The 18,175-nt window shown below is 35.2% G+C and overlaps 1 protein-coding gene across 1 annotated transcript; it reads right to left on the bottom strand.

Moving 5' to 3' along the window:
• Positions 1–7,752: 7,752 nt before the first annotated feature.
• Positions 7,753–17,897, bottom strand: LOC146992780 (fibroblast growth factor receptor-like 1). Its single transcript, XM_085808798.1, has 4 exons — positions 17,813–17,897; positions 14,669–14,787; positions 12,432–12,675; positions 7,753–8,976 (listed from the first exon to the last, which is right to left on the bottom strand). The coding sequence occupies exons 1-4, from the start codon at positions 17,895–17,897 to the stop codon at positions 8,621–8,623; spliced, it is 804 nt and encodes a 267-aa protein (XP_085664924.1). The 3' UTR covers positions 7,753–8,620.
• Positions 17,898–18,175: the final 278 nt, after the last annotated feature.

The following is an 18,175-nucleotide window of genomic DNA, read 5'->3' on the forward strand; positions in this document are numbered from 1 at the left end:
TGAAGGTGAAGGTATTATTTTACACTGTTTTTCTCTTGAAGTCGGAGAACTGAGATGCAAATACTAGTTTTGTCAGATGGAAAGAGAAAACTAAACTTCATCTAGGTGCATCGTCTAGATAAAGCATGTTTTGGCATTGCGATTACACTCACCGCTAAGTATTGCCATCTCGATAAATTGCTACTAAGCCACTAACCAGTCAAGCTTTTATGCGCTGGATAGTGAGAATAATCAACCAAATCAAGTGGGAGAGAAACACATGAATATATCTTCGTTTTGTATAAATTTTCAATAATACTCTCGATTTCGAGGGCGATCAGACAGAAGTTCCTCTTCAGGAGCAAAAAGCTTTTTACAACAATGGGAAGAGAATAAAGATCAATAAAGTTTAATTCAAAAACTAAGGCTGCTGTTTTGTTATAGACTAGTGTCAGGATTATAGTTCGGATTGCATTTACTTAAATTTCCATGAAAAGTTAGAGATGTTTATCTAAGAAGTATTTTCATTATCTGAATACACAAAAACTACCAGTGAACCATAACTGTACAACATGGAGTTTACAAAAGTGAGTTAATTAAACATTGTAGTGGCCATTTTAGTTTTACTAACAGTTATTTTAATTTTTGAGCCTTTCTGAATTCTCTTATTCCTCTTCGAATTTCCTCGCCAGGATTTAAATTAGGTAGGTGCACGAGAGAATTTGAGCTGTTGGAACGAATTCGTTAGATTGCTGTGATTTTGCTAGTGAAAACGTAAATCTGCTAGTTTCTTCCCCAACTGTTAATCTTAATAGTGGCTACGGATTTTAGCCGTCTAGTTAGTATCTTGCCGGTGTAGATTTATGAGTCTTCCTGTTAGATTAAATTGAATTGTGTAGTCTAGAACTATATCTTTACCTTTTAATTTATTGTTACATTACCGTTTAAGTTCTCAACACAATTAGACGGTGTTTTGGTTGTAGGCACATAAGTCCGTGCCATCTGCTAACTAGTAGTTTGTGATAAATAAACGTTCTTTTGTATCCTTTCCCTGTTGCGTTAGTCTTCCCGTCTGTGCAAAAATTCGCAAGGTTTAACCTTCAATTAGGTCTAGTGACCATTTTGTGACAGCAAAACATACTAGATCTGATAGCTTCACATCCATCAACAAAACAAATAAAAACAGGGAATAATAATCTAGACTTTCCAAAAAGCAGGCATGATCTAGGGCCGTCAAAAGTAGGAAAGGAGAAAATTAAATGTTCATACTTTGAGTTACATTTTGAACAATCACAAAAATTATTTAATCTTAAAGATTGAAACGAAACGACTAATTTTCAAATTTACTGTAATGAGATAAAAACTATGATACTCTACAATTTATACAGAACAAAGACCCGGAATATAGTCCCCGTTTGTTAGAAAGAAAACAAATAGAGTACCCCTAATAACAAGATGAAGGACATACTCCATTACACTTGGGAACAAACCTTGTTATATTAAAAGGAAGCATCTCAATAGCACACTAGAATACTAATATGAAAGTCGGTAGGTAAATGTAAAGCATTTTTAACCTAAAAATTCAACTTTTTCATTTCCATAAGCGCCGTGGTGAAGTAAGCTGATAGCTAAAAGCTACAAATACCAGTGTTTGCTCGTAATACTGTTCAGTAGGTGAAGAGTTAACTGAACAAATAAGGCACATTGACATGTAATTCATTCTCCTTTATCCACCGAACCGCAAGATAAATACAGAGAAGTTCTGCTTGAAAAACTTTGAGTTCATTTCGAATACGGAGCTTAAAATACAAAACTCAGCTTCGTCTTCACGTGGAAGAAATACCAATCCAAATTTTTAATTTATTTTACTGCCACCCGTAAAACAAACTGAATGAAAACTTTTTTAGGATTCTCTCCACAGTCTCAAACATTTATAGTCTTTAAAGCAGGTGGATGGAAGAGGTATAGAGACATTAGATACTTTGGAAGCAGGCAAGATAAAAAATTAGAAACGCCTTCGCCGGGAATCGAACCACGGACCTCTGGAATACCTGCCCACCGTGCAGAACCACTACACCACGAAGGCACGCCAAGAAGGTGGGAGAAATACCTTATAGAGGAAGATAACAAAATGGTAAATTTCCATAAATGTAACTTTCCAAAATATCATTTGAATCTAAATCGGAAACATTATCCCTGTGTTCAGCTTCCAAATAAATAGATGGAACTTCTGCAAGAAGAAAAGTAGCCCTATAGCTTGGTGTTCTAAAATCGGAAACATTATCCCTGTGTTCAGCTTCCAAATAAATAGATGGAACTTCTGCAAGAAGAAAAGTAGCCCTATAGCTTGGTGTTCTAAAATTGCTAATAGTAAGAATACTCCGTTGAGTTTTTAGAGTCTCTTAATTAATGTTCTTAAGAATATGTTCTCGAATGCGAGAAGCATACGAAACGAAAGGCCCAATGTACATTACCTTTACTATATAGACCATATATATTACCTTTTTACTATATAGATTAATCTAAAAGTATTTTCTGAAATTCTACGAAGATGATAATTTTTTTTCACATTTAGTGGAAAGGAATTTTCCGTGTTAAATTTCTGCTGAATATGACGCCAAGGTAATTAAAATTTTCTGCAAATATCAACAACGAAGCATTGGGTTAAACTGGCAACCTTTTGTTCATCAAAGATTTTGGAAGCTATCATAGTCTTACTTTGTGAAGGTTCGCCTGTGAGAGACCACTAATTTAAAGATAGAATTAAATACCTACTGCGCCCTAAAAGGAATCCTGGACAAAGCTTCACTTGGAAAATTAAAAGTAAATCGTTTACTAATGCAATTTCTAAACAACCGAAGATCTGAATTACATTTATTACTATTTTTATAACAAATCATTAATTAATGAAAACCCAAAGAATAAATCTAGATAAATAAAGATCTGAGACCTTTTTTCAGAAGGGTAAAACGCTCCGCCAGTAGTCAAGAGGTTAAGACCGCTGAATATTGGTAGTCTGATTCGATTTCGAACCCAGGCGAAACACCGACTGCATGGTTGTTTTCTGTGTTTTACCCATGTATAATGTAAATACGAGGAAACTTCCCTTATAAAGTCTTTCACGAAGGCATCCTTATTTTTAGGCAGACAGTCCTAGTATGCTTTGCCATATTCATATATTCTAACCTAACACTGTCATTCTTCTCTTTGAACACACTGTACAGCTGTGTCGTTATAATACTAATCGGCTGAGTATCATGCCAGCGGAAGCTTTATATGATTTGCATAGCCCATACTGCATTTGATCTCGCAGAATAATAATAATTATAATGTTCTTGATATATCGAGCCTAAATCTCTCTGTATTCGAGTGTCATCGGCGGCTTTGTTTCTGCTGCTCCAAACCTACATATAGATGTGATGAAAGAGGCACATGGAGAACATCTCAACGAGTGTGGGAAAATATGAACATGGTATTCATAATATAGAACAGAAGTATCATCAATTATGAGATAAATTTGTCTATTAGCCAACATGCATCAAAGCAATATATTCTGTACTCTGTTTATAACTGATACCTGATTGGTATCCCATTAATAAACTACATTTCTGGATGCCGATTTAAAATTATTAAATGGTTTTATATAACTGCGTAGTTGAGCATTTTCTATTATCTCGCTTAATGGCAACGAGTAAATTTGAAAATTTTCCTTAATTTCCTACTAGAAGACGTAGCAGTCAGTTTTCCACTTTAGTGATGTTAGACCTAATGAGTACGTCAATTAAGGGCCATGCGGTAAAGACTCTGAACACTAATAGTTCGACATAGGTTCGATTCCAGGTCAAAGGGCTGCCTGCATGCGAGTTTTCGCGGTTTTTTCCTATGCGTAACGTAAATATGATTAGTGTGTACACCCTGAGACCGTACATCCTGAAGCGAAAGGACTAATGTACAGGCTTTCATCTGGACTCTCTGCGTGTACGTACACGTATATTTATGTATCCGCACATACAGGGTGTTTCAGAATGATCGCAAGTTTAAATATCTTTAATGTAGCAGATAGAATATTTATTCTAATTTAATAAATGAATTAGAAAAGGTAGCCCCTAATACTCCAACAAATTAGACTACGACACATTTTTAAATAAAGGTATGAAAGCTGTAGGGCCTAATTAGGAATTTGATGCTGGAGACGGGAAAAATGTGCAGTGCCCTCGCCGGGACTCGAATCCTGGACCTCTCGAATACGCATCGATTATGCTTCCAATTACACGACAAAGGCATGCGGAAAGCAGGAAGAAATTACCTTATGTACTTCCCTTTCTAATGGGCCAACTGAAGATTAGGGGATCCAGTCGCCAAATCCTGGTGGTAACGAATTATCATAAACCACTTTCTAGTTCCGGGGCCAGTTGTAGAGTCATTATTATTATTATTTTAGAAGCAGACGATGTGAAAAAATGTGCAGTACTCTCGGCGGACTTGAACCTGGACCTCTCGATTATGCATCGAGTATGCTTCCAGTTACATGACGAAGGCATGCGGAAAGGAGGGAGAAAATATCTTATGAAGTTAAAATTTTTAAACGTTTCTTTTACAACTAGTAAATCATTTCTTATTATATTAATGCAAATAAAATAAGAAATATATTTTTTAAAATAATAAATAAAAGAATTGGAAAATACATGTAAATATTTCGCTTCAAAGCTTAAGTAAAAATAAAAGCTACTGTTGAATGAAATTAGAATTAACTCAACTTTTTAAATTCTTCAATTGCATTTGACCCCGCAACATCGGCGGAGTCGTCTCGAGTGGTGTCTCAGCCGATCATCATGGCTGCCATCAGACGGTCATCGTATAGTGTTCAGCGATGAACTCCGTTTCACTCTTGAAGCAGATGACCACCGTGTTCATGTCTGCAGAGGATTGGGCCAGCGGTCCCAATCAGCCTTTGTTTTACAAAGGCATACAACCATAACCCCTGGTGTGATGGTGTGGGGCGCTATTTCTTATGACAGCAGGTCATCTTTAGTCATCCTCCGTACATCATTAATAGTTCAACGATATGTTGACGACATCTTGACGCCGGTTGCATTACCCTTCACGGCATGTCATCCTGCGGCCATTTTACCAAGATAATGCCAGGCCACATACCGCGCGCATATCTCTGGACTATCTCCGTGCGGTTGATACTCTTCCTTGGCCAGCAAGGTCATCAAATCTTTCACCAATCGAACATGTCTGGAACATGGTAGGCCGCCAGATTCGGCCACTACAAAATATCGCGAATCTGGAGCGACAACTGATGAATGCCTGGCAGAATGTATCGTAGGATGACATTAAGAATCTCTATCATTCCTTGCCTCGACGAATTCAAGCATGCATTACCGCCAGGGGGCGGTTCGAGCGACTACTAATTTGAACACTCAATGGGTGATTGAGAGCCGTGAATAGGTACCATGACCTTGATTTTTTAATCATTTTATTATCTGTGTATGAGCTAATATTCATATTCAATTTCATCAAAAACAACCACTTCCTTCATAGTGCTTCGATTTTTTTTGCTAAAGAGTGTATTTATTATATGTTATATATTATTATATGTTGTATATTATTGTAATTACTTAATTTACTTACTCAATGTAGTCTATGTAGTGATTTTAGTGTGTATTTTTGTTTAATCGAATTAGGGGCCATTTATTGTGTTTGTATTTATTTCGCGTATTATGGTGGTAGATCTTGTAATATCGATTGATTCAGAGTTTGAATTGCAAAAGTAGCTCGATTAGAGCCTGAGATGCCCCACCAGTGGTCGAATGGTTAAGACACCTTTGAATACTGGTAGTTCCACATGGCTTGGATTCGAACCCATGCGAACCGGATTGGCTATATGGTTGTTTTTGTTTTGTCCCCTATGTGTAATTTCAATCATGGTGTAACGTGAATACGAGCCAATTTCCCTTTGAAGTTCTCCCCGAAGACGTTCTTTCTATCAGACAGGTAGCCACGTGTTTTGGCATATTAAAATAACCTAACCTAGAATTTGAGATATGAGCAACAAATTCTACTACTTGGCGACACCTTCTGTAGCCATGTCTTCGACATCTGATGATGTTTTGCCAATTCGGTTGCATTTTACCCCCCCCCCCCCGAAAAACGCATTTCTGAAGTACAAGGAAATTTTCTTGAAGTTTCCAGCAGAGCTTGGAAAGCTCAAGAAATACGATTGAGTTTTAGCCGTGATTCTGTTTAATTAACTGAAAAGCTCAGGTAAGAGTCTTAGACTATATTGAGTTTCTGCTTAGTGATTATTACTTGAGACTGCTCTGTAAATAATTTTAGTAATCTGTAATACTTCTCTCTCATAAAGGAAAATTTTACACATCTTTGGTTTTCTTAATAAGTTACTTATAGCTGTTTACTAATGGAGAAATTATTTTTTATTTCAATAAAGGGCTCCAATCAGCCGAAGAGCAGTAAAATAGCTGAAACTGGTAGTACAGCCGGGATTCAAGTCAGGGTAACGGGGCGCGCTGTATGGATTTTCTATGGTTTTACGTTTTTGAATGTGAACACCAATCAGCTTCCGCCATGAAGGCATTCCTCCTCTTAAGGACCTATTGGTGATGGTGTGTATTTAATTATGGCAAAGCGCACTAGGGGATCTGCCTATCTGCCTAAGGGGAGGGATGCCTTCGTGGGGGACTTTCAAAGGGATACTGGCTCGTATACACGTTACACATGGGGAAAACCACGAAAACACCCATGCAGCCAGCCCGTTCGCGGGATTCGAACCTCGGACCGAAATACCAGTGTTCAGCGACTTTACCGCTCGGCCGCTGGTGGGCCTAAGGACCTATTGGTAAAGCCGCTGAACACTGGTAGCTCGGTCCGAGGTTCGAATCTCGCAAAAGGGCTAGCTGTATGGACGTTTTCGTGGTTTTCCCCATGTGTAACTTGTGTACGACCCAACTTCCCTTAGAAAGTCCTCCTCAAAGGCCACTCTCTCCCTCAAGGCTTTGCCTTAATCACACAAACCAAAACCTCCTCTTAGGTAGATAACCCTCATATACTTTGCTTTAATCTTTTAAACTTAACTTACTTAACGTTTCAATGAAATGCCAATTACTTTCTACTCTATAAGCGCAATTGATGAAGAGATGTCTGCGAAACAGAAGTTCCAAGAATACACTTCCTTTGCCCGTTAATTAGGAATTAAAGTATTTATTTGTTTAAAATAAATTTATAAATTATGGATGATATTAGCAACAAAAATAAAGAATAATATTTAGAAAATAATACAGGACAATGTAATTTTTTCAACTCGTTATGCTTCTTTATTCTTTCAGAACAGAAACTTTTATGTAAAATTTTGGGAACATCTTAAATTACCAACGATAACTACAGCCATATGATTTCATTAACAATTCATTTGAAATTCACAAATACAACATTGCACATAGAGTTCACAGTGATATGGTATAATATGAAACATCTGGCCTTTCAGAATCGTAACTGAATTATCAGTTATTTCGAATTCGCATCTTTCTTCATGAAAATCGATTGTCATTATGACTACCTATCTAAAAGGAAACAATTGCAGTATCCCCTAATCCCAGTGTCCTCTTTTCAAGCCATCAAAAATTATTTACGTCTCATTTCTAACAAAGGAGCTTCAGATATTTTGCATCTATTTGCATATTTAAGACAATGGAATCTATTTAGACATTCAGGATAAATCACACGTCTATTTAAATTACTAATATATCTATAATTACTTTCTACTTCTTCTTTACAGAAATATTATTCAAGCTGTTGCTCATCCCATAATTTATTCGTTTCTTGCTATTGGATGGGTTTCAAAATGTCTAATTAATTTAAGCTAGTAATTTACTTTAATTATCTGGAGAAGAAAGAAAGAGAAAATTAAAATTTGTGTTGTTGCAAGTAATCTAACATTAGAAATATTATTCGTTTTCTACTAATCTTATGCTTTATAATTTTAACCCAAAACTTTACTTATGCAACACTATTGAAAAGCTATCCTTTTTTCAATCAATATTTACTGTTATAATCTAAAAGTGTTGTTTTTTATATATACTTTCATTATGTACATATAAAAATTGCAGTCAGTTCGTGCGTCAGTTCTTTTAAGTTCTTTAACTGAATTTATATCGTGCTGTCAACCTTACAAATTTTGATGGAATGTTTTACAAACGTTGAAGCTTTATAAATAGCGAGTAAGTAACCAGAAAACCTTTATGATTGTTCACTTTTACTTTCGATTCATAAATGATGTCTAGACTGCTGATGCAAAGCAAAGAGTTCATATCTTTTTCGAAGTCTTTTGTGCTTCATGATTTGATAAATATAAATTGATAAATAATATAAAGTCATTATTGAAGTTCTTCACACAATAGTCCTTACATGTTTAAAAAATCTAGTTGTGTACTTCAAATTTCTCATTAAAACTATCTGATGTAGCATTAGTTACTTAACGCTTGCGTTAAGTTAAGTACGTTCAGTTTGATTGCTTATTGCCCTTTACCACATGGTAAAGAACGAAACATAACAAAGGGCAGATTTCTATAACGAACGACAAACATCAATAACGTTTACAAACATCGAACAATGCAAAGTTTCAAATTAATATGGCTGTCCTATGAAACTGGCCGGGCGCTATGTAAATCCTTGATGATGATGTCACACCTAGCTCATCCTTAATCCCAGTTCTTGGTGGATGGCATCTCATTTCAGCGTACGAGTGTTTAATCTCCGCTGTACCACTGCTTCCGGTCTTAGATGATGAGCTACTGGTCGTATTTGTTGCTGCTGAGGAAATTTCTCTTGAAGCTGTAGAAGAGTATCGACGACTGCGACAGAATAGCAGAAGTCCAATAAGACCAGCTAAGATAATAACACCACATATTACGACAGCAATAAGCAACGGAAAAGGAATAACTATAGTAGTTTGGTTATACATGTTTGGAGAAATTCCTGGAAGAAAAATAAAATAGACAGTGTAAATTATTATTATTATTATAAAAATATATTTCAAAAGCTCTTTATAAGGAAATTCACATTTGCTTAGTATATTTTATCAATTTAGAAGGAAAATAAAATGTGAATAATTTTTATTCATAAATAATTAATCAATACCATTTCTCCGAACCTGAAATTGTAGTTGTGTAAAGTTGTAACACAATTCATGTAAAATTCATACATAACCTGTATTAACAGAAGATCAGATAATGTAGCAATTCCAGAGAAAAATGAGAAATTGTGTTCTTAAAAATCTGCCTATGTACATTAATTGTTAGGGACCCAAACCATTAAGTTTATAAAGCATCAGGTGTCATCAAATATTGTAAATTGGTAAGCTGATTGAAGAATTTATGAAGATCACAGTGAGAACATGCATAGTGTGTGAACGAACTGTGTGAATGATGTAGGAGATTTATGTATATGTTACGGTGAAACACCGAAATCTGGAGAATGTTGACTTTCACCGGTGAATATCAACATTCACATAGTCTCTTGGTGTATGTCCGAAATATTTTCCAAATACTCTTATTTCTGACTTACACCGGTCAATGTCGACATTCACCATGTACTAATGGTGAACGTTGAACATATAATAATATTATATTTTCTTCTCCGTAATTCAATCGCGAATAAACGCACTTGGGACTTGAAATAAGAACTTAAGAACATGAGAACCTAAAACACACAATACATTCAAAATGAAAAAGGAAAATAATAGAAGTTAAAAGCTTACTTAATTGTACAGTACGTTCTAAATGAGAAAATAAAATAAAAGTAATAAAAAACTTACTAAATTATGTGATTCAAATCTTATTTATTGCAACAACTTAAACTATTACGGCACTTTATGACCTCTCTTTTCGACTTTCATCAGAGCATATCTGTGATTGTCAACATACAACGGTGAGGGTCCGAATATACAAGAATGTAGTGAAATATTCGGTCTTTCACCGACGTATTTGGTGAATGTTGATATTCTCCGGTGATAGTCGATATTCTCCAGTTTCGGTCTTTCACTGTAACATATATAGTGAAGGATCTAGGAGATAGACAATTATTTTCTTGTATATTCCGAATTCGAATCAATTTCGTGTGAACATTTCATCAGTGGAAAAAAATCAGGGAAAAGTTTAACCCCCAAATAGGGAAGCTTTTGACTTAAATGTCCAGTCACTATCATATAAATGTCCAGTCCAAGATCAGAAGGGAAAATTACAACATTTCAAAAGAAAACATACGTCAAACAGACTGGAAATATTGAAGTCTATCTCTGGCCTGCCAGTATCTATCATATAAATGTCCAGTCAGCAGGGATATCGAATCTTTCTTTAATGGTCAGGATTCTCTGAATATAACCTGCCTGAGTTAATTTTCTGTTCTTGTTTGCATCATAATTCCTCCGAGTGTTAACTGGAAGACGAATGAATTTTTCAAAAAGACAAGGATTTTTCATCAATAATATCTGCTATGGGTTTATTATCGATAAGCAATAACATAGCCTGGATTGAAGTCGTTTTTACTGCACCAATAATGAGTCTTAGGATTCGATTTTGGGCCACTTCTAAGTTATTCATTCCTCTTTACTACATGGTGTAAGAGGCTCCCAGAAATAGGTTAAAACAGGTCCAAAATACATTTTAAACGTTAAATTAAGAATGTCTCAGCAGCAAACGTACCTCGCACCTGCCAGTCTTTTCAAAATCCCTGATCTTTGAAGTAACCTCTTCGACATGTACCTTCCAAGTTAACTTCTTATCGAATACGTTTCCCATATGTAGTCACAGAACACAATCACATAACACCATTTCTTGGTGTTATGTGATCTTTTAGCATAGCATCCTTATATACAATATTCATATCAGTTGGTTCCCGATTTAGGGTAAAGGCCTCATACACTGACTTTTCAGTGTTGATCTCCATCTCGTTTTCATCATATCATCCTGAAAGAATCTTTATTGCAAGGGATATAATATAGTGGGCCTCCTTGTGGCGCACCCTGGATAAGGCTAAATCGAAAACAGCTGCAGTGCATGGATCCATGGAGAGCAAGTTTTTGCGTGTACTGCACTGGAACGCAAGTACCCTTAGTCAGTTATTCAAAATATGATCTTACCATAAAGGAATTTGGAGCTTCTATAATAAAGGAAGGTGAAAATGTATATTTTCGGTTTAGTTTTACTTCTATCCAAACCGAGCAATCGTTTTGATGTACCTTATACTTCCTTTAGCAATATATTGAGAAGTTTCTCATATAAAAATCATATAGCGAATATCTATCTGTCTATCTATATAATGTTTTGCTAAGCTTGTAGAGACATTAGGTTAATTGGAAGCAGTCAAGATGAAAAATTAGCAACCGCCTTTGCCGGGAATCAAACCACGGACCTCTGGAATACCGGCCCAGCGTGCAGAACCACTACACCACGAAGGCACGCCAGGAAAGTGGGAGAAATACCTTATTAGCTTACCTAATTTTGAAGTACCAGTCGCTGTTTCTTTTATCCAGTCTAGAGTTAGGTATGCTGAATTTGACTTATCAGGTAACAATAACACTAGCTACAAATTAGAGAATCAAAATTTCCTTATGATTGTTATACAATGTTGCTTCTGATATAGACAACACTCTCATAAAATGCTGAGAGATAATTGGCTGATTAGATTAGCTGACGAGGGTTTATGTATCTTTTTCTGTGAAGTGATTTACCGCAATTCATTTACGCATCAATTTCAACATAAGGCTATTAAACTCTTTGAATAGAAAAATGACACCATTTCATTGGTGATAAGTTAAATTCCTATTTAAGCGTCGATGATTGCATAAGCATATAAAGACAAGATAATAAAAGATAATTCAGCATGCATTATGGAAAATTATGTGGAACGAACTAGCGTAGAAAAAGTTTGCAATGAAAAGGTATATTCAAACAATATTTAGTATTTTAATTGCTATTCATCTATATCGCAAAAAGCTATTTTTCATCAGGGTGATACACAGATCCATAATGTCCAATCTTTATCACAATATCTCAATCAAATTTGTCTTCTCCAGAAATCTCTTTCCCTGGAGCTGCGGCTTATCAGATTTATGTAGGATGTTATCGGGCAGCACGTTACGTCTCTTGCGAATTCGCAGGAATCGATAGATGAACTTAGAACAAAGATACATTTAGTCTTCAACAGTTTGAGCTAAAAGTCATGAAAGCAGAAAGTCAAATCTCTAAAAGTTTTCTGTACTGTATCCGCGAAAGCTATACGGTGATGTTCAAATTCTATGAAATAAAATATGGTTAATTTTAATTTCACTTTAATTCTTCAAAGTTTAAAGAATAAAGGTTATATTTTATAAAAAAACATTAAGATGAAAAGATGCCTTTAGTTTCCCACCGTCTGTAAAATGCATTACTTACTCGGGAGGACTGTAAGGAAGGCACTTCGAGACCTGAATCCCATGGCATTAGCTCCCAAGCAAATGTATTTTCCTTCGTCAGTTTCTCGTACCGATTTGAAGACCAGCTTGCTAAAAAAGGAACCATCCATTCTTTCAATAACTTCTGTGGATTTCAGGACATGATAATATTCGCCTAGAAGTTTAACAGCCTGGAAAGCTTGGTCTGGAGACTTACCCCCCGTCGAAGGTATCTGCTTCAGCCACTGTCGAAAGAGCAAAAATAATGTAATGTACATAAAATTATGGCATGTTATTAATCATTATAATTAATTTTAGTTGCTTATAATTATTCTATTAAAATTAAATCATTATTTCTTCAGTTACCTAGCTCGATTAACTATAATGTTTAGATTTTTCCTCTTTTCAAAAAGAAAAAAAAATACAGCTATTATTTTTTTTTAAACTTATTTTGTTGAATTTAGTTTCAAGTATACAGTATAGCAGGCTGCTGTTGGTAGAGAGAACAATATGCTATGAAGCGTTCTGTTTAAATCGCGTTTAAAACCTAAGAGAGATTTTAGGCTAGTATTACCAATTACAATTTACACTTGCAATCGGATTTGAGCTGCTACATGCACTCTTAACTTTCAGTCCACAACTTCAGCAATCTGTATGTAATATATATATATATATATATATATTACATACAGATTGCTGAAGTTGTAGGTAAATACCTGGGTACTACCTAGTGCAGTCCTTCGTCTATAACAAGTATCCTAACTCCATAAATTTATTACATAAGCTAGAACCAGGAGGTGTCGGCTAATTATAAATCCGATTGTACGATTATTCAATCTTTAATCATAAATCATCAAAACGTAAGATATGGCGGTTTTCAACATGAAAATCACAGAAAAATGGTACAACATGTGTTAATTCTCAAACTGTGACAACACTCGACACCTAGACAGAGAACTAATTAAAAAAACTGATTTTAATTTCGAAGAAATCACATGCATACCTTCAATGACCAAGATGATAGGTACATATTAGGATTAATCTTTTGGGCGATAATCTACACTTTCATAGATGAGGGAAGTACTTAAAAACATGGCTTTGACTCAATGCATGTTCGGATTCTGTTCAGGTATATTGTGGTCTATGGAGTTTTAACTAACGTTCACATTTTCTCTTTGTATTGAGATCCCTGAGGAACATTAATTAAATAATTATTTGGGCCTCAAAGGTTCTGAACTGACAAGAGATCTGGGGATCAAGCTGAGTTAGGAGACATGCCTGCTGTATTATCTATATGCGTATTGTCCTGCTGGGTAATATCATTTGAAGTGTCTTGAAGATACTGCAGTCAGATGGCAAAGTAATCATTGTTGTTGCTGAAGGCACCATAACCAATCCGCACGGGCACTGAGTAAGGATAGTAAAATTAGCCTAATTGTAGTCTTCGCTTCATATTTTCATCTGGAGATTTTCAGTGCTAAGATAGAATGAAGATTCAATTGCGAACTCCACACCACTCCACTCTTTGTTATCCCAGGTAGATCAGATGATACATTTCTGCAAGCTTTCGTGACAATAGTTCAGTGCTAGTGGCAATTTTTGTAATGGACGGCTCGACTGCAAACCTTCCTCAGACAATCAATAAGAAGCTGTTTGTGCCAATAAGGGGTTACTCATATTTCTCTTTGTACTGTTGGACGACGCCGAATGTATCAATTTGCGCATTGTGATGCTCATTTCGATGCTCCGACTAAAGTATAATAGTCGGATTCGCGTTTTCTTCTTCTAATCACTGCTTTCTAGATTTGTTTAACGGTTGTTGCATCACAGTAGAGTATTTGAGTATGCCAAAGCACACGAGAGTTATCCTCTTAAGAGGGATATTTTTGGGGAGAATATCCCGGTTGATTCAGTATCCCGTTGAGTTTGCTGCAGTACGGCGTAATTTTAATTAAATTATCTAATATGACTCAGGAAGAAACACAAGATAGATTCAAGAAACCTTTACTTTAATTTATTTATTACCTCAAAGCTTCATGTTAATTTCTATAATTACTGCATTCACAAAATTTCAGTTCTATAGATATGTAATCACAAATCTTCGAGGACTGTACTCTCACGATCTTCTTAAGCTTTTAAATAAACGAGATTTAATTTCATTTCAGAATACGCACATTCTGATAAAGTAAACACAGATTGCATAAAAATGATGAAGTATATTTTCACGAAATATCTTACTTGAACATGAGGAGGAATGTCACTTGACAGCAAGCACTGAAGTGAAACAGTATCACCAGCCTTTGCTGTTATGTTTGATGGGTATCCATTTATAAATTCTGGTTTAGTTCGAACTCGATCTGAAAATATACCAATATAATAATCTTAAATTTAATAATTAATGATATCTCAGTATCTGTAACTCATTACACATAATGTATAAAATAGGTAAATAACTATGCATTGACAGAGTAGTGCAGATTCTAATAACTTACAGTAAGTACATAGGATTTATAAATATTTTTTGTAAATTTAGACACTACTAACTTTAGATGTACAGGCAACATAAATGCACTGTATATTAAATAGAAAAGCTTTATTTCTTAAATTTTATTGAAATACAGCTCACATTTCGTGCATGCAACATGAAAAAACTCAAATTCCAGAGGACTGACAACTACTTTGGGATCAATCCAGGATGTATTTTGAACATTATTTCTCGAAATAGCTTTCAAGATTTGGCATTATTTAGATTATAATTTAAAACTTTAGTTTATTTGCCTAAGGGAACAGAATGAATGCCTTCGTGGAGATCATTTTAAGGCGCGTCATCATGTTACATTTGGGAAATATCACGGTATCTTCCATATAACCAGCCCGTTCGCCGGGATTGGAACCCAAATCTAACCACCGGATTTCGAAGGTTTTATTCTTCAACCTCTGGGCGGCAGGTTAGGCTTTCAGGAGAAGAGAAAAATGAAAGAAATATGAAGCGAGTATTTGGATAAATTTCAAAATAAAATGATGCAATCTCATCGTAGTGAAAACATCGCTCTCACATGGAATCACATGGATGCCGGATTACAAGAACAGCGGTGATAAACCAGAAAACATGACTCACGTAGGATTTCAGCGAGGGAGAAAAATTTTCTTTCTTGTTTGTGCAATAAACTTGAATCTATTACAACTTTGCTAACTTTGTTTATCCTGTTTCATTTTGGGGAAATGTTTCTCCCGGTTGATCATTAGGAACCAATTAGAGGACAGAAACTACTGTTTACGGAAAATTTCTGAATATGTATTAAATTTAACTTCGGGTTTTAATATATACGTTTTAATACTGCTTAGGTTCTATTTATTTAGAAGAGTACTATCGACACTTCAATTTAATTTAACTATTTCATGATACATAACAGTTTTAATTAAAATTAAATCAAAGAAATTGAAAAAGTAGAAAAATAAAGTAGATAAATGTCGAGAAGTAGCCAATGAAGAAATCTTGTTCATGAAGTAATTAATCATGGTATATCGAGAGACATAAATTTCTATAATGTTTTTTATAAAATAAAACACAACTGTTTATATTAAAAGAAATCCACACATTAGTAAAACAAACGTTATTTATGTGCACAGTGCTATATTAAGAGCATTTGTTGCAGCTTAATCAAGCTTTAGTATAAAAATTCTCCATTAACCCGTCACATGCTTTTGTGACAGCACAGTACGGTCATTTATTATGCTTGATGAACTTTTAAGACGGCTTGATCGCAGTTCGTGCAAAAGTAGGACGCGTTGCGACCGTTTGTTTGCAGTCTAAAATGACCATAGAACTTTTTCCCCAGTGCATTCGGGTTGTGGAAGTCATTTATTCTGCTCTACGAGCGCTTTAAAATGGGCGGTAGGGGAAAGTAAGGAAAAATTCCGAGCAACTATGCGTTGCAGTCATTTGTTCCGCTCATTGAATGAAATATTTCAGCTTAAAAGTCCCCCCAGATGGGTTTTTCTTGACCACAGAGTACTACACTTTGGCATAAATCAGCGCCATTTTAGCCATAAAGAAGTTCATGTGTTACGTACTGAAAACCTGAATTTCTCTTATGCTTAACCTTCTTGTTTCGAATAGAAATTTATTTGACGAGCGTAGTTTAAGCAGAGTGATAAAATATTGAATTCGGATTGGGTTACTTAGATTAAGGCAAAGTACCCGAAGGTCTTTTGCATATTTGGTGGAGGACCTTTTAAGGGAAACTGGCTCCCGGAAACACGGAGAATGAAGGCATCCGTTCACCGGCAACGTAATTTTTAAGTGCACATCAGTAGTGCAACCGAGAGAGAAGCTTTTAGAATGGACCAATGCGCTTCTGCTCTTTTGTCGTTGCATATTTGAATGTGTTCATAATGTTTATACGCATGTTACCCTAAAGCTGTTTATATTTTATTTCGAAGTTATGCAGCTTACTTCAAAACCTTGTGCAGATCTCTCATTTTCTCATCTCGGTCCGTGCATTATTGTGATTTTAGAAACGAAAGATTCAAAGTATATACTGTTCTATTCTATTCAAAGTATATATTCTCTAATTATACCTACTAGTAGCAATAAATTTTTTATGGGGATAAGATAAATATATTTGCTTAATTTATTCCTATGAACAGATACTTTTAAGAATTAACAGTTATTAATATGAAATCTGGAACAACAAATGTTTAGGAATGGAAGTTAAGAAAGTTCTGTTTTAAATAAAAATATATGTCAGCTAGTATCGAACGTAATTTTCATACAGCTGCAATAATAAAAGCTCATACTTCTGCTATATACATTTATTTATTGTGCCAATATTCTTTTCGCATGCATTTATATAATTTCTTTTTAACTACTTTTTTTTTAATATTCTTTTCACATACATTTATTATAATTGTACAAATTTTCTTTTCATATGCATTTAATACGATTTCTTTTAAATTATTTTTCCATATATTCTTTTCGCATGTTTAGAGTCAGGTACTTACTGCGTACTACTATCACAATGTGCCATATTTTTTTTTTACTTTTGTTCTTAGCAGTACAGTTGATTCTTGGAAATATATGAGTGCGAACTAAATAAGCCTCCTGGTCTGTTCTAGAAGCCCTTCGTCGGTTGCGATACCGATATCCCCTCAGGAACTATACTCACCGGCATTTTAATGCAGCACGAACTAACAGTTTTCAGCGGCTTTTCCACTCAGCCGCTGCTGAGCAGGAAAATGTTGAAACCCTGGTCGTATGGCCTGGAATCGAATCCCAGAGAATCCCAGAACGGGCTGTCTACCGAGCCGAATGTTTCTCCACATATAGCTTGAATTCTTGAGTTATTTCCCCCTCCCTTTAGGAAGATAACTCTTGCATACTTTGTTCAGCCGACCAGAAGGCATAGTGGTTAGTGACAGTGATTTTAATACCAAAGGGCTCGGATTCAAATCCAGGAGAAGTCATGGATATACAGCGTATAATGTCTGTGAGGCAAGGCAGACGCTCAAGATACACGGCCACCTAAAATCCTCTTAAAAGGTTGGTGGTAAAATATTTACTATTAAAAATTTGAGAAACTTAAAAAAATATTAAAAAATTACATTAAAATCTAATCTTATCTCTGCATTCAGATTCCAGATTAACACTTGAAATAGGTTTAAGCTAAACAGCTACAACATGCTTATTAGTTTGCACAATTCATACCCAAAATTCAAGCTACAAAATATGAAATGGTATATTTA

The sequence above is a fragment of the Stegodyphus dumicola genome, chromosome X2, assembly GCF_044657685.1.
Source record: "Stegodyphus dumicola isolate Sdum_Otavi_A_Nest chromosome X2, ASM4465768v1".
NCBI lineage: Eukaryota > Metazoa > Arthropoda > Arachnida > Araneae > Eresidae > Stegodyphus > Stegodyphus dumicola.